Raw genomic sequence first — 25,991 nt, 5'->3', positions numbered from 1 at the left:
CAGTGGAATACCATGTAGCCATTACTCCTGGAAACATAGCACTGTATTACATGTCTATTTCACTGCTTTGCGAAAAATAGGAAGTTCTAAGACTGGTTCTGTTTACACATCATAGACATGTCAGAAAGATGGTATGATCCTTGTCTACATCACAGTGTGAAGTTCTGCTGTGATTGCTTTTGACTTGAAGACCCAACTGGCTGTCACCTGTTAGCGTTTTAATTGGATCAGATTCTTTCTTCCAATGTTTATGTCAACCAGTAACAATGACCACCACCTACACAGCATCACAATTTAACTGGTTAAGACTCTGTGTTACTTGGGAGATCAATTTCTCCTGTTAGTGTGAACTCCAGCACATCTTGGTATGTGAACTTGGGCCTAGAATCCAAATGCACAGGCTTTCTTTGAGGTAAACGGAAATTAAGTGCCTAAATACCTGTGTGAATCTTGACGCACGACCAGTAGCACAACATTAAGAGATTATCTACATCAGTATTACCTTTTCTACAAAAATAACCAGTCATTTACAGACTGCAAAAATAAATTAAGATAGTGTGGTTTTCTTCAGGTTATGTTCAGAAGCAGAGAATCTCTGTCAGCCCTCTTAAAAGTGAATATTGTTGCAATCAGCAGAGGTTTAGGGAAAGCCAGAGTAGAAGAGGAAGAGTGGCAATTTTTCTAACACTAAAAAGTGTTTGGCTCCCCTGGCTCTGGCACACACCAGTCTTCAAATAAATAACCTTTCTCTTTTGAAGACCTTGATTCAATCGGAATCTGAGTAAGTAAAATAAGTGTAAGATGCCTACAGCTCCCTTTTCTATAAATATCATAGATCCTTTCAATGAAACCAAAGGCAGAGAACACCACTAAAAGGTTGTGTTTGCATATACAGCGTAAACTGAAAAGCCTCGGGTTTTAGATAAAATCCTACATTGACCCAATGAGGCATGACATTCATGAAACTATGTACCTAGTACATTCAGAATGCGTAGGTTAAAGACCTTTGCCTGCCACACAGATAGAGGCCTATAATCAAAATCAAACTCCCACATCTTGCTCTTAAAATCTGTGGGATAAGTGTAAGGTTTAATGCAGGTAATTTTTCAACAGTGGCAGTTATGTTTTGTAGAGCTGGAATGTGCCTCTTTATCACTGCATAGACACTCGATCTTGGTTGCAACATGACAGTGAAGTTTGTTTAACACGCAGAAAGGTGAATAAAAGTATTGCTGTCTTTTTAACCTCTGTGAAGAGATCACCTTTCACATGATTTTATTTGCAAGTAAATCAAGCACATCATTTCTGGGTTTCTATTGTTCAGAGAAAATGTGATTTCTATCTGATGGCCTCTCATAACATTCTACCTTACGCAGGAAGCTATTGTTGGCTGTTTGATCAAAGTGCCATGCTGTTTTTACAAGAGATGACTGATGAGCTGTACAGACATAGATCATTCTCAAAAGCAGAAAATAATGATGGTAAATGCTTTTATCATTTTCCAAGTTCTTGCCTAGAAAGCTTTTCCATTGATCAGTGTAGTACCTAGTAGAAAGTAGGGGTGATTAGGTTTGATTAGGACACACTAAGACTTGTCACATTAGTTAAATACACAGATATTGCTGTGCTGTAGAGTCCTTGAAACTGGGGAAAAGAAAAAAGAAAAAAAAGCAGGAATGTTTCCTTTGTGAAATTTCACCGTACTTACATAGGAATTCAGAAAGCTGAGACTACTGTTCTCACCTCATTACTTACATATAATTTCCTCGTGCTTCCTCTGTTTCAGTTTGGCTGACATTAAAAAATGCTTTTGTAAGTGTGCAGCCATCTGTATCTACATGTACACTGGTGATGTCCGACCCTTTTAGCCCACAGTCCAAACATTTAAAAAATGTCAGACAGCCATAGTCAATAATATATCAGGGCAATTAATTTGCCCTGTTCTCCCTTCTTTGCATTCAGATGGCACAAAGAAAACGGAAACTGGCTACATCTCTTCAGGCAATGTGGAGCTGATGTAAGCCAGCTCTTGTGCCTCCCGTCCTACTGCTCTGAGCACAGGAGGCACACTGGTTGTAGGGAGGCAAAGTGGTTAAGTGTGCTGTGCTCCATGTGTCTCCAGCTGGTGCATGGTTCTTGGGAAATCATAGGTAGGCGTTACACACAAGGACAATTCTCGGGCTGTTTTTTACCAGACATAAAGAACGGGACCATGAAACAGAGTATCAGATCACTTTTCAACCTTTCTTGGGCTGCTGGAAGCATGGGAGTGAAGATGGGTGTTTTGTGACACCAGTCAGGCTCTTTTCTCACTGTCCTCCAGAACATAGTCAAAACAGCAACCAAAGCTGCTCCTTTCCATTCCGTGCTGGGCAGCAGTGGTGGGACTCCTGCTTCATTCTGCAGCTTCTCCTGGGACTGCTTAGAAGTAGTGCAAGCAATCCAGGACGCACACATAGGAGTCTTTCCCATGGTAGCGAGGTGGTTTTGGAGATGTTAAGGTAGGACTCAAGGAACACATGTTCAGCTCCAGACTGTTACATGATTTATTGACAGTTGTATTGTCCTTAACATGAGGACAATATGATAATTATTACTAATAAATCACGATTTCAAAAGTGACAGCTTGTTTGCCCAGCAAAAAAAATTCAAACATAAATTATTCTGGAGTATGTTTATGTACATCCCTATTAAAGGTGTTGCATCCTAGTCGAATGCAGCTGGAATCATGATTGTCCTGTATCAGTTGAAGAAAATACAAAACAGTATGCAACAAGCTTAAAACAATTTAACAAAGAAGGGTAGATTTAATACAAGAAGCTGTAACCAGGGGAGATCTCAGAAGGTCTGAACAAGTTTCTGTTTCAGATGACCACCACTCAGTTTTACACCTCAACAACAAAGTTGTCTTCTAATACCAGGACTCATCTTAGAGAATGTCAGATATCAAACATGAAGCCAGAATTGTAAGGTTTTTAATCTTTCGCATGGGTTTCTCTTGATTTTTGAGGCATGAATAATTTTTGGTCTCTTCCTTCCACAAAATGTTTCACTTGTGTTTTAATTTCCAGCTATATTGTATCTACTATTTTTTATTCAGAGTAGAAAACCACTTAGTTTTCTGGGTATAACAAATATTTTTTCTTGACAGCCACTGGTTTTTTTCCCTGAAAAAATCCCTTACTGATCTTGTTTAAGTATGTCTAATCCCAAATAAAAGAGGAGACGGTAATTCACTCGCTAAACAGTTTACGACTGCTATGATTTTTTTGCTGTAATCTGTCCCCAAGCAAGTTTAAGTCTCACAATCTCCTTGAAGGAAAAAAAAGTGCAGAGAGTGTGGAAAGAATATTCAAAAAACTTTATGATAATTTTTTTTTTTTTCCTTACAAGCTTACAAAAAAGTATTTCCTGGTATGGTTAAACAATGGGCATCTGTTTATCATATAAGGAAGATTAACATTTCAAATCCAGTTTATGGCATTTTCCGACATGATTTGCTACTTCCAGATTTCTCATCAGTTAAACAGAATTTTGCAACAGAAATATTCTTTAATCATGGTTTCTTCTGTATTTTCTGTTTTAGCTTGAAGGTCACAAATTGTATAACCATATACAAAACATGCCTTTTCTGTACCTGTCCTGTTTCTTTCCTTCAGTATTTTGAATTCCTTGGTACGTTTCATTTCAAACTTTTCATTTAAGAAACCAGGCTGAACCACACTGCTAGTGGTGACATTTTTCTGGTGCTGTTCTGTGTTTGTGCCAATGCATGGATGCCAAATGTCTTTCAGGTAGCTTCATCAGCCAGTAGTGCCTTTGCTGTGGTAATAGTTTGTATGTTTTCAGTTATTATTGTCTAGGGATTTGGAAGTGCTTTGCAGAAATAGAGTATGATTTTCTTCTTAGTTGTCTGTGTACCTACGCTTGTATCTATGTGTGTGTGTATGTATGTGTATGTAGAGCCCTAATACGTGTAGAGATTGCATCTCATGCAACCAGAATCAGACAGGGAGGAAGTGGAGATGGGAACAAAATCTGGCTTTGTGATTGTATATTCCTATTATAACTGAATCTGAGTATTTACCAAATATTTAGTAAAGATGTTGAGAAGAATCTCTGTTCCTTCCTTTCCTATAGATTTAGCAAAGGAAAGCTTGATTAGTTTCTACAGAATGCTTACAAATGCAAAGTGAGTCGTTTCATTTGGTTTGGAAACACCGAGGACAGTAAATCAGAGGGGTTTGCTTGTAATTCTGAAAATGGTGAGGCTGATTAACTGTCTTACCACTTGCAAAACTGAATGTACAAATATAGATCTAAATGTTCTCTAAGTGTTAATGGGCAAGCCCTTACTACATTTTCTGTATTCAGTTTTGAAAGTCAAATTGCAAAAAGGCAACCTTGCGGCTGGTTTGCAACAGCCTTTTGGTGCAGAGAGGATTATCAAGTCTTCAAAAGGACATCAGTGTCCAAAGAGGAGCCAAAGCAGAGCACAAACGCCAGGGTGGTGGTATATCAACCTCTATCTTTGTTAAGTTTCTTTCCTATAAATCAGTGCGACAAGAACTGTTCAGTTCTGTATTAGAGTGTTAAAGCCCTGCACAAGCTTTCAGTTCAGGTCAGGAGGTATAGGAAGGAAAACTTTCCCTAACCGTTTTTTTGTGTGTTTCATTCTACTTTTTTGTGTGTCCTAAGGAATACAAAGCTGGCACTTCTCAGGTTGGAGGGCAAATAACTGCGTTCCTAAGGTCTCCCCACTTTTACTACATCTTCACTTCTATTAAAGCTGAGTTGCCAAAGAGTCTTGAGAGACCCCACTTTCTGTAATAGAGCACATGACAAAATAAGGGATAAATCCTGATAAGGTTTCTGGATGCTGTTGTAACATGATAACGAATTTGGCCATTGGTCTTCAGCATGGGTGTTTTAGAGAGTGTGGGTAAAATAGGCTATCTTAAAGGAAGTATTGTCTGTTCCCCGCCTTTTCCCCATCTTATTAATTTATGATTTACCTTTACTTTTTGTTACTTGGAAACTTGGGGCTTACTTTTCTTTTCAAGCTTCTATAGCATGAGTATTACCAGTGTAATTATTTTTGAATTGTAGAGCCCATCTACAATCAGAATCCAGTTCCCACAGTTGAATTCTGACTCCCTTCAAAGTCCTGGGCCAAGCTCTCACTGGCTTTGGGAGAGCAGGAATTTCATTCCTATGCTTGTTTTTCCTAATACCTGGAGAAATTTTTAAGGAATTTCCCACTGAAACTCATTGCACCGTGATCCAGAAGATACAAAAGCAAGTATTCCTAGTGGTGTCTTGGCATTCATGTATCAAGTTTTACTTCCTAACCAGAAAGTTATTTTTAATAATGTTTAATAACTTTAACTTTTAAAAAAACTCATTAGGATTTTTAACTCACACATCTGGGAATAAGAGTGACCTAGAATGCTGATGCGATGATTCATAGTATTTTAATTTTGTAATATGGGAGACTATCACATATAAATTTTAAATTGCACATTTCAGCTGCTGCTCCAAGTAGCATTTGGTACAGCAGGAAATCTTCCCACTCTGGCTTGCCAGGAGCAAGCCTACAAGTTGAAATGAAATATCCATTAATTTTTTTTATTTTACTTAAATAAGTAATTCCCGCTCCCCTCCCTAATCCGCATAGTGCAGCAAGATGCACAGCTCTTATGCCACAGGAAGGGTGCGGTGTCATTGCCCTAAAGCAACTGGAGAGGGCAAGACACCAAGCCTGAGAAAAGGCAGTGGAAAACCCATAGTGGGGCTGGGCAAGTAACAGCGCTTCATTCATTGTCCAACTAGAAGAGGGTACAGAAGCAAGAATGCATCAAAACTGTCACAGTCAAGCCCTTCACTTTCCTCTCTGCTTTGCTGCACCTTTCAGCTGGTTGGTGCACGTGGCTAGGTGGGCCACCTGCGCCTTCCTCAGCATGCAGAAATGCTTGGTCTTTCAGCTGTCCTGCCTTTATTGGGTATGGCTAGAGGGCGGGTCACTGAGGGTATTCTGCTTTAAAGGAAGTGCAATACTTAGAAAAAATGGAAGAATATGTAGTTTGCCATCACCTGTGGCTACTGACCAGTAAAGCAAATGACTGAGAGTTAGCTCCCTAAGATAACTAACTCATACTTGCAATAACAGACATCAAGTCTGTTGCAAAATGTGTCCACCTTTCATAGATTAAAAGCCAAGAAAGTAAAACACATGGTATCTCATTTCCCTGCATTTTTGTAAGTGACCTCACTTTCAGCAGCTTCTCCTCCCCCGGACCACACGTTATTACATGGCTTGGAAACGACAGTCAAAGATGCAGTTACTGTTCTGCATGGTCTCTGCTGTGACTTCGAGCCAAGCACAAGCCACACATCCCAGGTACCATCTACTCCGTGCCTTTGATGGCCACTCCCAAAATGCAGCCAAGCGCCCCTGTCAGTCCCTGCTGGACTGACTCTGCCTGGTCTGCGTGCCTCGTGCGTGCTGTCCTCTCCCTGCAGCTCGTGCTGTCCTCTCCCTGCAGCTCGACATCCCTTCCCAGCATCTGGGAGACCCTTGCAGGCAGCGTGGCAGGACTGCTTGTGCCAGCCCTCCCCGGCACACAGCACACGCTGACTGCGGGGCCGGCCAGAGGCAGCAGTCACCTTACGAGTTAAAAGGACAGGAGCTGCCTCTGAAAACCGAGGAGTGGTTTGCAGGCTGTGCCCAGGCAGCTCTCGCTGGGCTGAAAGGCAAGGGGCCTCTCCTGCCCATCGGTGGCACAAACAGGTCCGTAGGTGTTTCATCCCCTTGTGAGAGGGAGAGTTGGGGGACTTGAAAGTGAGCCAGGTGTCCAGGTGGACTGCAGAGGACTATACCTCAGTGTCTGGCATTACTGTGGAAGCCTAGTAACCCCCTTTGCTAGACCAGAAAAATGCCTGTATAAAATGTGAGAGCATAGCGTACCGCTCCTCAGTATTGCCCTAATAAAACTCTAGCCTGAAACTTAAAACCACCTCCACGACTGTCAGGCTTTCATTTACCTGCATGTCCTGAGCTGTGAAGCATTTGTTGACCATTTGTTTGCATGTGCAGCTCTCATTACTGGAGGAAAAAATACAGAGAGAGTTTAAGCTAACCCCTTACAGACTTCACAGAGCTTTGAGCTACTCATTGTCCAAGTGATCTCATTAAAGAACTAAAGATAGCTGTGCAGACTAAAATGCCATAATTTCAGGGGAATGAATTCAAACCCAGTGAGGCTGTGCAAATACTGATGAGCAAATGAGCCTCTGCTGATATTGCTACGTAGACCCTTACCTGTCCTCTTCTCCAACTAATTCCTTTGTCCTGATATAGGAGTATTTCATTCTCTTCTGTCAGTAATTTTGCAACTCAATAAAGCAAGGTTCTTTCGAAGTACTAAAGGGTTTCTGGCAAGCATCACTGTGTTTTTAGCCTTTATGTTTTTAAGTTATTGCTTGGTTTTGGATTGCCCCATTTCCAAAGTAGAAATTAGCAAAGGGATCACACAGTATTGTCTTTTACTTTCTGAAAATTAATATTAGCCAGAAGAAATTACAATGGCCATATAGACAAAACTGCGGAAACTCAAAAGCTACAACTCTTACAGTTCTAGCTCTGTACCTGCAGGTTGTTACTTGCTTCTCATGCTTTTTTTTTTTTTATCTCCTAAAGAATGGGTGTCTCCTGAAAACCTTGATGTTCACCCCTTCCTTTTTCAGACAGCTCTTCTCTTACCTTCCCAAACACCTGCAACATCATTTTCTGTGCTCTACCGAACTCCATACATGTCCCTTGTAATCCTCTTTAATCCACCCTCTAGTGAGCGCAGAATTGATTTGCCAAACTCCTCTTTGCAGTTATAATCTTTGAGGCTTTTAGTTATCTTTTCCCGCAGTGATGATTTCAGGTTTCCTCTTTTCTTTCACCTTTGTAATTATTAGGGCCTCATCTTTCTAGGCACTTTCCAACCTTGTCATTCCTCTTCTATTAATGTGAAATTTCATACATCATGTGTCAGGCCTTCAGATACCGTGTCCTTTTTCATTCATTCGTTACAGTGCTGCCTTACCTATTATTTTATCTCATTATCTGCACGTTTTTAAACATTAGTAAAACTAGATGCCAAATATATCTGCAAATGGTCTTAGCAGCAGCCATCTCTGCAGGCTTAGAGAGCACCCTACTGGTGTCATTATTGAAATGCAGCCATGCAAACAAATCTGCACACAGGTAAAATTAAACTACTGACATTTTAAACAATGGTGTCGATAGTATCTGTGATTAAGAGTTAATGTCTACTGCATTTAGTAGCTAAGATAGTAATAGTGATACAGTGATGCAAGTATCAAGTTGGAGAATATCTGTTTACACTTAGGTTCATGGAAAATCTGCAAACAGAAGTCCAAGAAATGGAATTCATAAAGTTTTCAAAGGGTTTGAACGTCATGAGAAAAGAAGATTTTGCAGAATGGTTACTTTACTTCACTGATGAGGAAAACAATGAAATTTACTGGCAGAATGTGAAAGAAAGAATTGAGGCAGGAGAGGTTGGTACATAAAGTATGCTTTGTTTTGCTTCCTGGTTTGAATGTACAGGTTCTCATTTGAATGCGAGTATCTAATAATGTAACTAGTTTCCAAGTGAATTATTGCAGACCTTGAATTTTATGCAAATAAGAACAATAATAATTTGCCTACTGAGAAGTACAAATATTGACGATGAGTAAGCCATCACACCTAAACACTAGGTCCCACCACATTTAATGAAATAGATTTCCTGGGGTTTGAACGTATTATTCATTATATATCATCTGAATTCTGTGATACCCTAGAATATCAGTTTGGAAGAATTTAAGACTTTCTGCAAGTTTACAAATAACCTGGAAGACTTTTCTATTGCCATGCAGATGTTTACTGTAGCCAATCGTCCTGTTAAACGGGGTAAGTACTGCACACCTTTCGTGTGTATTTCTTTAAAAAAGAAAAAATGCATTTTGTTACAGAATTAATGTAAATAAGGTTTCTCAAGGTATCCCAGAGTAGCACTGTGAAGTCCAAAAATAGTATACTGCTCTTTGTTCTGAACTAATTGTATTTCATGAAAAGGTAATAATACAAAGTTCCCAAAATGTTTTGCTTTGTAGGTTATAATGTGCTATCATATGCTGGACCACTCACAGCAGACTAAACTATAGAATAATAGAATGGGTTGGGTTGGGTTGGAAGGGACCTTTAAAGATCATCTAGTCCAAACCCTCTGCCATGGGCAGGGAAATCTTCACTGGATCAGACTGCTCAAAGCCCTGTCCAACCTGACCTTGAACAACACTTCCAATGATGGGGCATCCACAGCTTCTCTGAGCAACCTGTGTTCCACCACCCACATCGTAAAAAGTTTCTTTCTTCTGTCCAGACTAAATCTCAGCTAGGAACCATTTTGCCTTGTCCTGTCACTACAGGCCTTGGTAAAAAGTCTCTCTCCATCTTTCTTATAAGCCCCCTTTTTATATTGAAAGGGTGCAGTAAGGTCTGCCCAGAGCCTTCTCTTCTCCAGGCTGAACAACCCCAACTCTCTTGGCCTTTCTTCACAGGAGAGGTGCTGCAGCCCCCTGATCATTTTTGTGGCCCTCCTCTGGACCTGCTCTAACAGGTTCATGTCTGTCTTGTACTGGGGACCCCAGAGTTGGACACAGTACTCCGGGGGGGGGGTGGGGGGGGGGGTGGGGCGCATCTCACCAGAGCGGAGTAGAGGAGCAGAATCCCCTCCCTCGACCTGCTGGCCACACTTCATTTGATGCAGCCCAGGACACGGTTGGCTTTCTGGGCTGCAAGCACACATTTCCTGGTCACGTCCAGCTTTTCATCCACCGGTACCCCGAGGTCCTTCTCTGCAGGGCTGCTTTCAGTCCAGTTTAAGTTCTAGGTTAAGAAGGAGTTATTGGAACAATACATGCTTTAGTAGCAGTTAATGATAACAGAGCTTTTTCTTCATAGCGAAGCTAGTGATCTAAGGAAACTAAACAATAGAAACCTCTTCTTTTGCAGGTCTGTAGCATCTTGCTGAGTTTTATTTATTCCTCCATACTGCCTTCTCCATGTGCTTATCTAGTGTTATGCAATTGTGGCTATGAAAAACAAACAATGTAGTAAAATAGGTTTTAAAATAAAGATTTGGAGGGAGGAAGTTGTTTCCTTACCATATGGTAGAAATAGGAGCAATGCAACAAAAGTTTCATGGCATGCAAATGCTTTTTGTTATAATCCTGAGGTTGTTAATTACTTGTTATACTTGAAGGACAGCTCTCATAGGTTCTTTGGAAATAGCAACGTAAGAAGTTCTTACGGAAATTTGATGAGCCATTACATTCATTGAAATAAATATTTGATGGGCTTATATGGAAAAGGTGAGCGAGATGTGAGAAGACAGGAAGAGAACTCAGTATTCTTGAGAGAGAAGTGTTTGGATTTGAACTAAAGAAGGCCAAAACTGGGGGATTTACAGCTTGTGACTTTCAACACTAGTTAGTCCGGCCTTCTGGAAGAGTTTCGTTTCCACAGCCTCTCTGGGGGGGCTGTTCTAGTGCTTAACCACTCTCATCGTGAAGACTTTCTTTTCTGTGTCAAACCCTTGCTCCAGCTTACAATGATTGTGTCTTACCTCCATGCACCTTCGAGAAAAATAGAACGCGCTGTTCTCCGTAACCCCTCTCAGGCAGTTGAAAGCTGCGACAAAATCCCCCCTCACACTTCTGTTCTCCTCAGCTTCTCTTCTTCCATCCTGTGCTCCAGTTCCCAGCTGGATTTGTGGCCCTCCCCTGCGTGGTCTGACATCTTTCTTCTGTGGGGGGAGACAGTTTTTATTTGCACAAGGTGTACAAAGTGTGCAGAGGAAAGAGGATGAATTAATGGTGAAATAATAGTCACAACTGGGATACAAGCGTGTAGCTCACTTAATAGAGAAGTATCCCAATTTAGGTGCCAGAGGATGATGAGGCCAACAGGTGATGTTTCCATGTAAGAACTCATTCCTAACCAACAGGCAGTTGTGACTCTGTTTATGCACTGAACCATGCTGTGGTCAAAAACAGTCGTCTCCTGAGGTAGCTCACAGATGTTACATACGTACATGTCTAATCCTTTCCTGAATCTCACAAAGTTCTTTGTCTTGCTGTTTGCATGTGTGTATGTGTGTGTATTCACACACATATGAATATTTCTCTAAAAAATAAAAGACAGTCCTTTAGTCCTTCCTTTTATTCTAGACTTCTTTTCTTCCGAGTTAGCAGCTCATCTTTTCTCTCTGATAAGGTGCCCTGTCTTGGTTTCAGGATTATTATGCTGTACCATTTTAGATCTTTCTCCTTTTCTTCATGTTCTGTTCAAGAAAGTGCAGTGCCATCTCTGGATTTATATTTAGCTTCAAGAGCTGAAACAGTTAACATCTTTTTAAGGACAAAATTAAGACACTACTATAAGCATCCTGTATTTCATGTCTTTTTCAAATTGTGCTATATCCTTTTACAGAAGGATTTTCAACTTAATTATATTTAAACCAACTGTAAATCAATCAACTGCATTTATACAGGAATTGTTCAGAGGCAAAGATGAGAGCTGAGTCAGGAGTGCTCTTTCCTTTAGTAAGCTTCAGAACTAATCATATTTACAGTGCTATTTATAAACAGCACTTGTTTATGAAAGCAGAACCACGTTATTACTGTATTTATTACTTAGTTGGACAACTTTCTGGAATAATCCACAATACTGCTACACTTTAATAACCTCCAGTCCCTCCTTGAAATTCACACTTCCATGATGCCTTCAAAAATGTATCCAATTCATGTGTTGTGATGGTGTTTGCTATAATAAACAATAATCACTTCACTTTTACTACCTGCTGTTTTACGGCAACCCCACACATTCCCTCATTGTCTTTGAGTCAAAACTCCAGATTCTTTACATCACAAGACCAGAAGTGGGAATGGTAGGTATTACTGTAATGCACATGGTAGTATAAAGAGAGAAGGCCAAAGAGCTGAAGAGTAGGGTAGATCTCTTAAAGGTATGACAGCTTTTTCTGTCATAAATCCTCACAAACTCTTCAATCATAATTTAAGAGAAGGTAACCTACTTCTTTAAAAAATAGAACTGTGGGTATATAAAGCTGTGTGCTGTTAACAGTGCGTTGACTGTTAGATAGTCTGTGTTCGTACAGAGCTGCCGAGGGGGTTGTTGGTTGAGGTGGAGCATATTGCACAGTACTGTTCTCTGAGGTGGAGTTTTCTTGCAGAATGAATTGGCATGAGACTGGTTCAAGGTAAAATGGTAGTATTTCTTACGAGACTGGTGAAGCAAATGCTTACCATCCTTACGCACAGTTATCAGCCAAAAGTATGTAAGTTTTCAGCATACAGCTATTTCTAGCAAAAATTACCGCTGTTACTGTTGCTTGAGAAGTCGTGCATTTCAAAAGTTAATTGTACAATTAATAAAGATAGTGTTATGAAAGATGAAGCAAGCTCAAGAATGCTTGAACTGAGGCCTCCTAATAGTTTACTAGTTCACACATCCCAAATTCTCCAGTTAGGATACCCATGAGAGACTGTAAATTGTACAGAATCCTGCTATTTATGTGCTTTCGGATCTTCTTCACAAGTTCACAGTCACCTATGATGTAACATTATATCTTTATTATATCTTTACTAGCTGAGTTCAAGAGAGCAGTGAAGGTGGCAACAGGACAGGAGCTCTCAGATAATGTTTTGGATACCATCTTCAAGATTTTTGATTTAGATGGAGATGACTGCCTCAGCCATGGCGAGTTTCTTGGAGTCCTAAGGAACCGAATTCATCGAGGTTTGAGGGTAACAAGCTGACATTATTGTTTTTAAATACCACAGATGATTGCTACAACTGTCTCGTTAATGCTTGTAGGAACACAAGTAGAGATAGTGAACAGAAAGAAGTTATATTTTAAACTTACAGCTTATGAATCTGGGAAGAGTGCTGCCACCAAGAACTCGTTATTATGCATGTGAACTATGGAAGCAGCAGCACTGCATTATGTATTATATTTACACAGTCTGTGAATAAAGTCTTTCTTTGTGTAAATGCTGAACATACTTTTAACTTTATTAACAGGTACCACAACAGCAAGGCATTCAAGGTTACTGGAAGTGTGTGAAAAGAGAAAGCATTAAAGGAGCCAAAGAAGTGTGGAAGCAAACTGGGAAAAGTCCTTTTTAAAGCACTCCAATGTTCTCTTGCTATAAATGTTGTTGTTTAGGGGAGTTTGTCCTGTTTACATAATAGCTGAAACAAAATTACTCTCTTTTTTTTACTATAGTTAAACTTTAATTAACTGAGTTGCTAATGCAATAATTTTATATCGTTCTAGTGCTTTCAGTTTGGTTTACAGAACTTTTATCACTTTTGACCTTCATAGGGAAGTACTCTTGTTTTGGGGAATAATGTTGTTTACTCCTCTGTGGAGTCTGACCCTGCACTGTAGTGTGCAGGATACACAGGATTTAATAGTGGCCACTGGCAGCAATGTCACAGAATATTACTATCTCCTGTTGAAAGAGAGAACATCATCTCAGTTAGCCTCTAATCCAGCAGTTTTCTTTCTCTGGCAAGGACAGAGGTCCTAAAGGCTAAATCACTTGCACAATCCATGCAGATCAAGTTATCCTAAATCAAAAAGGAAAATTCACATGGTTCATGCCCTCGGTACTGTGAACTGCTCCTGTGCTATTTTGTGGTGGATGATTCCATCAGATCCTGTGTGGATGTCTAGTTTGTCTACCTTCATGATGATGATATTAAACTGGAAATACACAACCATTGATACAGGCTTTAGAAGTTGTACATTGATCTATGAATGTGCATTGAGTCTCTCAGACCTCTTCAACAAAGTATAAATGAGAAGCAAAAATCCTCATTCTATCGTAAATAGTGGCAGCCACAATTTGATTCATAACTATTTTGCTTTAATTGTATTGCAGAAGGTGAATAGTTGCTTTATATTACTAAAGGTTGTGACAGGGAATGCTGCAGTATCTCAGGAATTCAAGGTTCTAATAAGCAAGTGTTGGGGGAATAAGTCCAATGGAAAAGTAGATACAAGTGTTTATTAATCTGAAATGCAATGTTAGACATAAAATCTTGAACAGTAAAACCAGGAACAGATCAAAAATAACGTTAAGCAATTATAGATGAACATTTTTTAGCTGTAACATAGTGTGTGTCAATGTATATGCAGGTGTGCATGTTACGTGTTTTTTCCTTCTTACAGCCTTTGGGGCTGATAGTCCCAGGTCCAGATCAGTCTTCCTGGTTGGCCACTATATATAGGACATAAACTTACCTGTAAAGCTTTCAGGGTTCTTCCTCTTTCCACCTCTCAGCCGTCTGGCTTGTCTTGGCTGGGCTGAAGGCTTAACCTTTCAAGACATGTTTGTGGTAACAGGCTCAAAAGGTGGACTAGGGAGATGTCTCTTTGTAAGGAAGTATCCATCCCCTTTAAGCATGACACTAACTATGTTATTCTCAAAGTTGTATATAGGCTTAACAGAAGATGTTTTGTTGTAATTTCTTTGAGTTTCGGTGGGAGGAGTCTTGAGAAGAGGGGAACCTTCTGTGCTAGATAGACATCAGAGTAGCCCTCACTCAGGAGGGACCGGAGAAACTGCATTAGGAAACCATAAAGATCCCACCTAAGAAGCACTGAGATTACAGAGAAAGTATTTGGTATGTTGGTAGCTGTCAGGCAGGCTTGTGCTGAGGAGGAGTCCTACCGGCCGAGCCTCAGCGTGGTGGTCTCTGCTAGGGGAACAGCGTGAGAAGCTAGCAAAGCAGCTCTTCCCGCCACAGCCTTCACTTGGAGCTTTAATTTAGATTTTGTTAAAAGAGGAGGTGGTTGTATTCTTGTCATCTGTGCACATGCACCCAGTGTCACCCACCAGAACAAGACCATGTCTATGTGGGTGTCCTGAGGCTGTCTGGAAAGATCAGGCACCAGGTGACCACCAAGGACCAACCCCTTTTCCCCAGGAAACAATCCAAATGAAATAACAATGCAGTAGACGCCTCAGCCTCCCTCCTGCCCCAGACTGGACTCATGCACTGCTTTGTAGGCAACAAGAAATTAGCTGGTTTACTTTGAGCGTTCAGAAGTTGCTTGTTTCTTCTGGTGAAGGGGAGCTATGACTAAGAGATAGCTAATGGGAGCAAAGGTGGGGCAGTGGCACTGGCATCGAAGTACCACAGCAAGCTTCACATCACCAAATAATTAAATAAAGGACACAAGCAAGCAAAGCACTGCTGTGTCACAGAAGTGTGTGTGTTCACCCAAAGTGTGCTTTGTTCCAACTCTGGCTTTAATGCAAGGCTGCCTTTTACTCATTGCTGTTAATATTTTGGCAAATTATTTTTACATTGTAATGGAGATTATTCTTTAATATTTTATTCTGTGTAATGTTAATGGATTTTATGATATTCTTTATTGCTTTATTGGTTCCTTTTGTTTACTAATTACTTGCATCCTACAAACTGTTTGGTTTTCTTTTGGAAAAAATTCATTTAGCTTTACTGTATCTGCAAGTTTAATTCTTCATTGCTCATTTGTATCTGGGTTTGTGCAATCAGCAGTATCTGCTTTCGGTAACAAGTTACTAAAAATGGAATTTCAAATTTTATTTTTTAGCAAAAGCTTTGGTGTAAAGTTCAGAGGAAAAAGAAAACATATGCTTATTTTTAAATTAACTTTGTGTCTGTAGTAAAAAAAGAAATCAAATGATTGATTAGGAATTAAAATAGAGTTTCAAAATATTTTCAGAAGAAGTTATCCTAAAAGTACAGCCAGATAGGAACTCCTTTGAACGCTAGGGACTTGTCAGGCTTGAAGAATCAGACTGTATTTAATTTGTAGTCTATTTTTATTTGTCTTAACTAAAAGGCTTTACAAAACAGTCTTAAAATAACTTCTCATTTAATATCTTAGGTTGAAAGAACAGTTTATGTAAGTGTTTACACATACCTTGTCTTTTCAGGAATCCATCATAGTTTTAGCATTAGATGTTTTAGTTCCTTTTAAGTAACTGTATGGTATTTGCAACCTGTCTGTCAGCATTACTTAATGCATTGTAGTTAAAAGTTTATGCCAGCTGCCAATGTATCAGTTAAACGTATCAATTATGACTTTTTTAATGTTAGGAACTCTTCCTCTGAACAGAAATGTATAGAAAAAGTAAATAAAAATAATTTTTTTTTAATCTCCAACATTGCATCTGAATGTTATGTGGAATAAAGATGAACACATTGCATATTGCAGAAGTCTCAAAAATTAGTCTAATGTCTTTCAGAAGGATACGTAAGGGTGAGTACAAGTCATTTAGAGCATATAACTCATTTACAGAATTTTAATTGTATCCCCATAACATAATTGTTTAAGAACAGTTTAAGAACATTTATTCTTCATTTTTAAAAGAAGCAAAGGCAAAAATGCAGTGTAATATACTAGAATTAAGAGAAACTCATTGGTTGTTTCTAGAAGTTAGTTTTGATGTCTCAATATATGCAAGCATCGTTCTAAAAGCAAAACTCCTGGAGTCAAACCAAGTTGGCGGATTTCAACAAAATATGCAACAATGGGGAGTATGTATTCTGCATATAAGAACTGAAAAAAGAGAAGTTTGATCATGATGTTACATGGCTGCATCAAAAGCAAATCTTTGACTTACTCCATCTCCTCCGGTGTGTTGTCTCCTTTCAAAGGTCAGACAGGTTGCCACTGGACGTGCCTGGAAATATGCCAGCACCTGGTCTGAACTCAGGCATCATCAGGATATCTTGGCTTGTATGTTGAACCAGGCATAAGGGTGAACAATATGTTCATTCCTGATTTCAGGCTTTCAGTGGAGAATACATAAGGGTTTTGTAATTCTAGGAATTACAAATGTTTTGTCTCTGGACTCCAAGGTGTCTCATAGCTTGTGGAATTTTGGGTGTAGATATCAGACCATGTCTGAGGAGTTTACAGGTTACACTTGAGTTATATAGTAAGCAGAGATGAGGCAATAAGATAAGCAGGGCAGGCCATGGGTTGTGGTTTCGTGGCACTTAACATCTCCAGTGCATATAGTAAAAAAGGGTCACTGCCCAATAAAGGGCTAGGATGGGAAAAAACTCAGGTATTTAGAGGAAGTATTTTAAAAATCAGGCATATTGACCATACTTTGACTTAAGCGTAGAAATAGATCGATAAATGTACATCAGAATTTAAAAATCCAGTTTTCTTCTTATGCAAGAGTTCTCATGGGAGAGTGCAAGCATGTCTCGTGCCTTCAGATTTAATCTTTCCTATAAAACAGTCACTACCGGGTCAGGTAGTCCAATGCAGAAAAAAAATCTTCAGTCCTTCTGAATAGAAAACACATGTTCAGATGGTGTTGTGGTTATTATTAGTGGGATCCAAGTCAACCAAGCAACAGCTCCTGTAATGCAGCTGGTCACAAGGAAAGTGTGGAGGTGAAAGCGGTGGATGTAGACACACACTGTTAGCCCCCAGCTGACCACAGAAACTCCTCCTGAAGAAACTAAAGGTGTCACCCAACAAGAAGTGGAAAGCCCTGTTGGGGATGGGAAACCTGAGTGGCTTGAGCATGCACAAAATTAATCGGCCGACATGTGCGTGTCTCTTCACTCTCCTGCTATTTGAAGGTTTCCTGCTGGCTTTGTTGATTAAACAATTGATAGTTGGTTCAATAATATAAAAATTAGGCAGCATATGCAGAGACAGATTTCCCATTAGGCTGATATTGGCTTAGTTAATGATGTTTTCAGTTCATTAACCGGAGTGCCCAAGCGCAGAGCTCTGCTTGCTGTCCTTGGGAGCCATGCTGCTGCTCCGGCATGCCCACCTCCACATCCACATGGAAGCTGCTTAAGAGCACACCCACTGGCGTGGTTTTGGGAAGAACGCCTCATGCCCTGAAAAGCAAAAAGCCGTGGTTTTCCACTGCTGCGTACCCAATGTGAAGCTTGTCCTTTCCTCTTCTGCCCTGGCAGAGGGTATCCCGCCTTTCCACACCGACCAGGCAGTGGAAGTAACGTGGAAGGCAGCAGGCTGTGGGAGCATGGATGCTGCACCTTGAAAAACATTGGGTTTATGTTGGCCCCATTTCAGGCACACAGATTTGAAAAGCTGGGAGGAGGAATATTCTGCAGTTAATGCAGAGAAATAGCAGGGAGGGATGTCTTGTGATTTCAGGTACCAGCTAGCTGCTCTGGAACATCCTCTGGAGGACCCGGCTTTTCTCCATGAGCTGCAAAGAGCACACAGAAGATGAGCTTGTACTTTATGAATGCTGCCTTTCATCATCTGAATACAAGTACTTAACATTTGGACAATTTTTTTTGTTAAATTGATGTGCTATTTTATGTGAGGGGTGAAAATTCTTAGAGAGGAGCTGTTTAAAGCTTTTTATTAATTTGGATCTAAAGGAAGTAGATTCTAAAATCAGAACAATCCAACAAGCAGTTTCCTGGAGAAAGGAAATACTACAGGGGAGTTGTACTGCAACACTCTGTGCCTCAGATCTGCTGCTTTAGGGGAATTTGTCAGTTTAAATATTACCACCTGCAGCAACTAGTAGCTCTAAATTACCCCCAAGAAAAACAATTGGTTTTAAGACTTGTCAGTATTTATTTTTTTTCAGGCTACATTTTGGTTTTTAATTATGTGGCATCCTACTCTGTTTTAACCTACTTTGAAACTTAATAGTAGGGTGAGTGAACATTGCTAAAAATGCCATGTTCATTTCACAGAATGAAATAATTCACAGAAGGTAATTACTAGTTTACTAGGGTAGCTGAGTCACAGGGCAGGCGATTATATTCACTGTTGAAAAGGAAGGATACCACAATGTGATGCTGTGCCCCTAATCTTTAGAAAAGGGAGTTTCAAAAGGAGACTAATTATAGGTCCTAAAGTTAAAAGAAACAAAGCTCTTTTAAATGCTATTAGAAGAAATGATAATTTAGGAGACATGAATATCACTGAGCAAAAGGACACTAGGAAAGCAAGGAATACATCAGTATGGCTGAAATTAAATTTTTCGAGATGCTGTTTGAGCAAAAGCATGTTGTCACGATTTAGAAATTTGACCTGACGCAAACAAAGGCAACTAATCACTCACAGTTGGTGTGTACAAGATCACATGTGCTGTACTAGAATGTGAAGAGCAAATGCTTACACAGTCTTGGTTGGGTTTATGTGTATATTGGAAAAATTAAGCCTCCTAAAACCTCATCTGTCTGATATTACCAGGAGCAAATAATAAGATTCCTAATGAGGCAAGTTATCATTTTGCATTAGTCTCCATCTAAGAGGCTGTTGGGATGCTTCTGCCTGGGGATTGCATATTCCTGGAGTTTAACATGAGCTACTCAGAGAGGAAAAAAGTATAGGAGCAAAATGGAGATGAAATTGCTGAGATTATGAGGTATAAATAGTACAGAGAAAAATTCTGAAAAACTGGAGTGTTTGCAGTGTCTTGCTCTAAGACACCTTTCCAAAAGCATAGGAAAAGTTAGTAACTGTATATTTAATGTTAAAGTTGAAAGTAATTTACAGTGCAGTAAATTTTGCCACCTGTTCCTGCCAACCTGTGTGAACTATTTATTGCAAATAGACCAACAAATATCTAGAAGACAGTGAAATACACTAACCGGTGCTGAGGCTTCCCAGGGAAATGTTTCACTTCTCATGCAGTTCTTTCCGTGGCTAAAGCAAGTGGGCAGACAGAAATGGAGGTGTGAAATGTGAAAATGAACAAGGGCAAGAGACACTTTTTTTTTTTTCTCCTTTTCTTTTCATTGTTTGACATTTATAGGATCAGATGTGAGTGAGGTGAGCAGTCATTCCCACAACATGGCATTCTTGGTTGCTGTTTGGCTTCCCAAAGTCTGCCCCAAGTGTCATCACTTGTCCCTCCCCTCAAGCAGCAGGAGTTTGCACAAGCTGCAGCGTGGCCGTTTAAAGCCAAACAGGCACTCAGTGATTTCTAGCAGAGGTTCCTTCCATCCTGCTTGGCTTCTATTCAAGGAGCTGGTTTCTTCTCGGGTCCTTGTACAGATGTCCCTGATGGCTTTGAGAAGTAGAAGGTGTTAGTTCCTGCCAGCTGTGCCAAAGGGCTCCTCATGCAGCATTAACTCCTCAGAGCAGGGGGACTATCAGAGCAGGGATGAATAGTTCCTCTCTGCCACCTCACAACCTTGATGTTTTCCTTGTTTCAATTGCACTTCAGTTCCTGTCAGTATGGAAACATTGCACAGAAATGTTACTGGGCATTAGCTGGTCAAAAAAATCACCCATCCTGTCCTAGGTTTATGCAGCTGTCACTGGCTCTCTGTCCTACCCAAGGCATCCGTCTGACCCACAACAGAAATACTGGCAATGTCACGGCTTCCAGCTTTGCCAGCATCAGACTCCTTTCAAACCGCATGTGGTGGCTGTTCCTGGCAGCTCGGTACTGACACGTGCTAAAAGGGATTGTGTCAACATGCGTGTGGCCCCTCCGATACCCCCATGGATGAAGCTGGAGTCAGCATCAGCAAGGGAGACTGGGGTAAGGAGGGTCATGATGGATCACCTCATGTCTTCCCTGGCATGGTGAATAATTTGCTAGTTAAGCCTATTTTTATTCATGGCTGTGCTTCTTAGTCTTCATGTTAGGAATTGTGCTTATTGTGAAGGGTCACGGGATTTTGTTAGGAAAGTTGGTGGGAGCGGGGATGAGAGGTGGGTCAGTGCACAGCAACACACAGCATATGCTTGGTAAAAGCTGTTTGTAGTTTTTACTTTCCAGGTCCAACTCCCTTCCCTTTAGATTGCAGGCTTGAGTGTACCATGTTTATTCACTGAATACACTACTAAGAAACTAGCGCAGCAACAAAATGATTAAAAGCATACACAACTATAAAACTAATTATCATTCTTAAAACTTGCAGATTACACCTAATGATGTGGCATTACAATCCTATCCCCCTTGCCTCCCCACTGCTCAGTGTCGGGGTGCAAGCCTACCCCTCCTCACTCTACCCTCCCATGCCAAGTCATTTGGGCAGAGAGCTGATGGGGAGTCCCACTGGGATGTCCAAGGCAGTTCCCTCTGGTGTGTTCAGGTTTGTAGGTCAGTGTTTCTACAGTATGGAGGTATCCATGCTCCTACTATCAGAAATCCCCTTCTGTTGTTCTTACTTCTCCCCATTTTCTCTGTTTCTGGACTCACTTTTTCACTGCCCTTGTACCATCCTTCCTCCACCCAGCTCCTCCCAAATACACACTCTGCTTGTGTTACCCTCCCACACCAGCACTAGCAGTGAGGCAAGATGCATTCAACCCTTGCTATTAATACCACTGGAATTCCCATTCTGCCTCCTTCCCACTGACACATGGTGATACCCACAGAGCTCCACAGGGTTCAGTGGTGTGGACCATACATGCTGTGAAGTTGTTCACTTCCAGCAGTGTCTGCTTAGACTTAAGGTCTTACTATATGCACATGTTCCCCTTGTAAAGCAGGTTCCTACAGCCCCATACCCAAGACTTCCAGTAGACTAATGCAAGCTTTTATATCCTGCTGTCCATACCCCTCCTTCAATATGTCCCCAAGCCAACATCCCGTTGTTGAAGACTCATCCCATTCCCAAGACAAAAATTGGCACCACTCCTCTGGTGGGTGCCCTTCTGACAGAACTGTCTGCTGTACTGCCCATGAGAAAGGAATTAACTCCTTACAAAAAGCACCTAACCACTGTTTCAGTTGCCAGGGCTTGTGCTTGGTACAATACAAAGCCAGAGAATTCAGTTGAGCACTTCGGAGGAGCACCTCAGAGGCCCCCTTCCAGTATCTAAAAGGAGCCTACAGGAAAGCTGGAGGGGACATTTTACAAGGGCATGTAGTAATAGGGCAAGGGGGAATGGCTTCAAACTGAAAGAGGGGAGATTCAGACTAGATATTGGGAAGAAATTCTTCACTGTGAGGGTGGTGAGGCCCTGGCACAGGTTGCCCAGAGCAGCTGTGGCTGCCCCATCCCTGGCAGTGCTCAAGGCCAGGCTGGATGGGGCTGTGAGCAGCCTGGTCTAGTGGGAGGTGTCCCTGCCCGTGGCAGGGGGGTGGGACTAGGTGATCTGGAAGGTCCCTTCCAACCCAGACCATTCTGTGATTCTATAATTTTCTGTTAGATTGGCAGTCTCTTTTACCACATGCCACTTTTGGCTGTCCCAGCTAGTTATCACTGCATCAGATAACCATCCCAAGTTTATTACTGAATTACTTTGTATGAGATTCAAAATTCACCCCTCCACCCCCATCTTCCTGCATTTAGCTGAGAGCATTTCAATCTGAAATTAATTTAGGATTGCTAAATGTCAGATGTGCCCATGCCTTCTGTATTGTTTCCATGATGTTTGCCAGGCAGCCAGCATGCCAGGCAAGTTTTGCCAGCCAGGCAGTACAGAAGAGGCACAATCTGAGCGTGTTCCAGAATAACTCATTTCTGACATTCCCTACTTCATTCCATTTATTACAGGATTAATACCAGACTTTGTTTGGATATACTCAGCGTCCCAAACTAACCTGTAGCATATATAGGCTATATAACTGTGTACCTCTAGTACTTGGTTGCAAAGGTACCATGCAGACTCCATGCAGCTTCTGCACCTGCCCCATATTGTGCTCCACTACAAAAAAACCACCCTAATTTCTTTGCTCCATTTTTGCTCATTCCATACCCCTTTAAAAGCAGTTACTTCTAAAAAACTATTAACAAATACTGAATACTTGGACACCAAGTACTGAAATTTATTCCCATTGTCTTGAGGCCAAATGTTAAAACTCCCTTGAGATCTTGAGGGAAAGCACATGCCAGAAGCTGTTGCATGTTTTCACACCTTTAACAGAATGAAGATTAGAGGAGCTGGAATACTTCAACAGCAGCCCAAAATTTTCCTAGTTCACTTTAAATCCAAACCGCTCTACCCTTGTTAGTACTTATCTAGAGCGACTAGTGCCCATAACCAAGATGCCGTTCATGTAAACCAGTCACTCCTCCATTGCCTTCCAGTTCTTTGTTAGGAAGGGGCCAGACCAAGCTGTTCCACCACCTCTCTCCCTCTCCTGTAATCCTTTTCTTTAACAGCCTTGCATCACTATGCACAATTTTGCAACCCCCTTCCTTACCGTCCTGCTCCTGCTCCCACGTTCTAGCATGCCCATACACTATGAGCTGATCCCAAATTGACGTTCTTTCTGTGGTCTCTGGGCACATCTCCCAGCTCCTCAGTTACTCTGTAGGCATCAAGATGAGAAGCCACTGCTTCATTCCTCTGCTCTCACACCCAGGTGAACACACATGCAAACGTACATTCCCTACGCATACGGGCTGCTGCCACATGAACATTTGTCCGGGGCATCTCTGTTAGCTGTTAGAGGCTCACAGCCTTCTGAATTCCTGACCACTCGTCTTAGCATTTTTTCCAACATCTCATCAGCCGGCAAGGCCGTAATAGTTGCCCCCCTGCCTTCTGCCAAGGCAACCCCACCGCCGTCACCTCCGTCTCAGCCTTTCCGTACTTGGAGGCGGCCCCGAAGCCCGGGTGCTGCCCCGCACCCCGCCCCCCCCCCGCCAGCCACCCCCGCCTCTGGTTTGGCCCAGCCTGGACGTTCGGGGTGCCCCGCTCCCGGTGCTGCACTCTCGGGCTGTTACAGCGTTACCCCCCGCACTACGGGCTGTATCCTCCCAGCCGTTCCCGGTGCCGCGGAGCTGCCACCGCCGGAGCGCCCGGCACCGCGGGGCAGCCCCGGCTCAGCCCCGGCGGCACCGCCGGCCCCTCCCGCCGCCGCCAGGTGGCACCGGAGCGCCGCGGGAGCCGCTGGGGCCCGGCACTAGCACCCCGTGATTTCGAAGAGAAACGGGGATCTTGTCATGCCGCGGGTAGTTCCAGCCCCGGGATCCTACCGATAGTAACGCAATAGTAAGGCTGAAAGCGTCAAACGCAGCCAAGGGCAGCGCGCGTTGAGGAGGATCGGCCCCGCTGAGCGGCGCGCGCGGCGGTGTCTGTCAGCAAGGTCGCGGCGCTGCCCGCCGTTGTCAGGCATTAACTGAAGTTCAGAGAACGACACAGCAAGTTATTTATAAATAAATATTCCTCGCAGCATCCAACCAGCTGCTCGAGCCCCGTAAGCGCATGGCCTTGGCGAGCAGAGGGGTAGGAGCCCGGCAGGGCCGCCTGGACGCGCCCGACAGCGTCCGTCCCGCCCGGCTAGGGCCGCGCAAGGGCGACGCTGAGACCCGAGACCCGTTTTCACGGCTGGAGGAGGGTCCCCGCCCAGAAGCGGCCCCGCCAGTGCAAACCCCACGGCCGCCCGCCCTGCGAGAGAGCCGCGGGCTCGCTCACTGCCCGCCCGGCGCAGCGCCAGGGGCGGCCGGCGGCCGGAGGAGGCGCAGGAGGGCGGCGGGACGCTGAGGCGTTTCGGCGCCCGCGGGAAGGAGGCGGTGGCGGACGCCGGGGCCGCCCCTCTCCCGCCCACTGCGGCCCGCCCAGGGCTCTGCCCGCCCGGCCGCCCGGGGCCGGCTCCGCAGCGGCGGCCGTAGCTGCAACCGCCGCCCGTTGCAGCGTCGGCGCTGATGCCTCCTGCGGTGGCCCGGCAGGGAAGATGGCGCCGTCCCACGTCCTCAAGTGTTGCCAGAAGGTGTTGGCCTGGGTGCCCGTGGCCTTCATCGCCCTGGTCGTGGCCTGGTCCTACTACGCCTACGTGGTGGAGCTGTGTGTGTGTGAGTGGACGGGGAGGGTCGCGGACGCCGGGAGCTGTCAGCCGGGCGGGGAGGATCCTTCGCCACCCACCTCCTCTGGGGCCGCCGTCTCCCCTGCGCCCTGGCGGGATCTCCTTTCCCTTCGCCTGCCTCTGGCTTTTCTTCGGGCGAACGAGAGGAGATCCAACCCCCACCTCCCCACCCCCCACCCCCGCCTTTCCCCAACGGCCGGCGCTCCCTCCGGGGCTGGGTTTACCTGTTGTCCCCTCCGCCCCAGGCGCCCTCCCGGGGTCGCGGGCAGGGACGGTGGCAGCCCAACCTCAGGAGCCTCATGGCGGCGGGGTCCCGGCCCGAGGTCGCCCGTGGAGAAGCGAGGGACAGGGACGGGGCAGAGGACGCCCACTGGGGGGTCCGGGTCTCTTCGTTTGGGATCGGGCCCCTCAGGGAAGCGGTGAGGGGCAGGGAGCCGTGAGGGCTAGAGACCCCACAAGGGCTCAGCCCCTCATGTCTCCTGGCAGAAGTTTCCCCTCTCTATTTTTCTGTTGGTAGTTCGACATCCCGATGTATTAAATAACTCCTTGACCACCTTATGGGTGTATTTATCTTACCCCACCCCCGTTAAGAAGCCCAGTGTCGTCGTTGAAGCATAATGAAGCTGAAAACATCCCGCTTAAGTGGGCAGGGGAAGGATTTAGGGCTTATGGGGTTTTGTCAGATCTTGTCAAGCTTTCTGTGGGCTCGGCGTTATATAAATCTGACTTGCTGGCCTTGTCAGTCAGGGTGGTACTGACCCTTTTCTGTCTTCAGGAGGAAACTTCAGGAGGATGTTGGCTTTCTCTGGGCAGGGTAAACGGAGCGGCACGGTGATGCGCAATATTTGTCAGACTTGGTAAAACTTGGAAACAGTGTAGGAGACCAAAGGAACACATTTCTGAGTGTTTAGCATGTTTAAGTAAGGAAGCTGAAATGAAAAGGAAAAAAACCCAAAAGTACAAAGTACTATTTCAAGCTGCATGTACATCTACCTAGTATCTGGAGGTCCTTGTACTTCTTGCTATTTGTGTAAAATGTATGCTTTGATATCCCTAGCTAGAAATAAAAGGCTTGCACATACTTTATGTCTGGGCAACCTTGTAAAGACATCCTT

General features: G+C 43.2%; 2 protein-coding genes and 1 long non-coding RNA gene across 10 annotated transcripts in view; 2 read left to right on the top strand and 1 right to left on the bottom strand.

The window, feature by feature from the left end:
* MICU2 (mitochondrial calcium uptake 2) overlaps positions 1 to 16,306 on the top strand; it is a 151,464-nt gene extending 135,158 nt beyond the window's left edge. The window contains exons 9-12 of the mRNA XM_037376196.1: positions 8,403 to 8,574; positions 8,860 to 8,968; positions 12,731 to 12,888; positions 13,166 to 16,306. Coding sequence (XP_037232093.1) covers positions 8,403 to 8,574; positions 8,860 to 8,968; positions 12,731 to 12,888; positions 13,166 to 13,270 — 544 coding nt within the window. The 3' untranslated portion in view covers positions 13,271 to 16,306. The remainder of the gene's footprint in view (positions 1 to 8,402; positions 8,575 to 8,859; positions 8,969 to 12,730; positions 12,889 to 13,165) is intronic.
* Positions 14,762 to 25,416, bottom strand: LOC119142820. Its single transcript, XR_005102433.1, has 3 exons — positions 25,101 to 25,416; positions 19,757 to 20,337; positions 14,762 to 18,351 (listed from the first exon to the last, which is right to left on the bottom strand). It is a non-coding gene; the product is annotated as an uncharacterized LOC119142820 (long non-coding RNA).
* Positions 24,233 to 25,991, top strand: part of ZDHHC20 (zinc finger DHHC-type palmitoyltransferase 20) — a 48,580-nt gene continuing 46,821 nt past the window's right edge. For 2 of the 8 annotated variants that reach the window (XM_037376198.1, XM_037376197.1), the window contains exon 1: positions 24,233 to 24,865. In XM_037376198.1, coding sequence (XP_037232095.1) covers positions 24,748 to 24,865 — 118 coding nt within the window. In that variant the 5' untranslated portion in view covers positions 24,233 to 24,747. The remainder of the gene's footprint in view (positions 24,866 to 25,991) is intronic. The other 6 variants (XM_037376200.1, XM_037376199.1, XM_037376201.1 and 3 more) reach the window with 5 other exon arrangements.

This window comes from Falco rusticolus, chromosome 2 (genome assembly GCF_015220075.1).
Source record: "Falco rusticolus isolate bFalRus1 chromosome 2, bFalRus1.pri, whole genome shotgun sequence".
NCBI classification, from domain to species: Eukaryota; Metazoa; Chordata; class Aves; order Falconiformes; family Falconidae; genus Falco; species Falco rusticolus.
The sequence above is the reverse complement of the archived record's forward strand: the minus strand, read 5'-3'. Positions and strand labels throughout refer to the sequence as shown.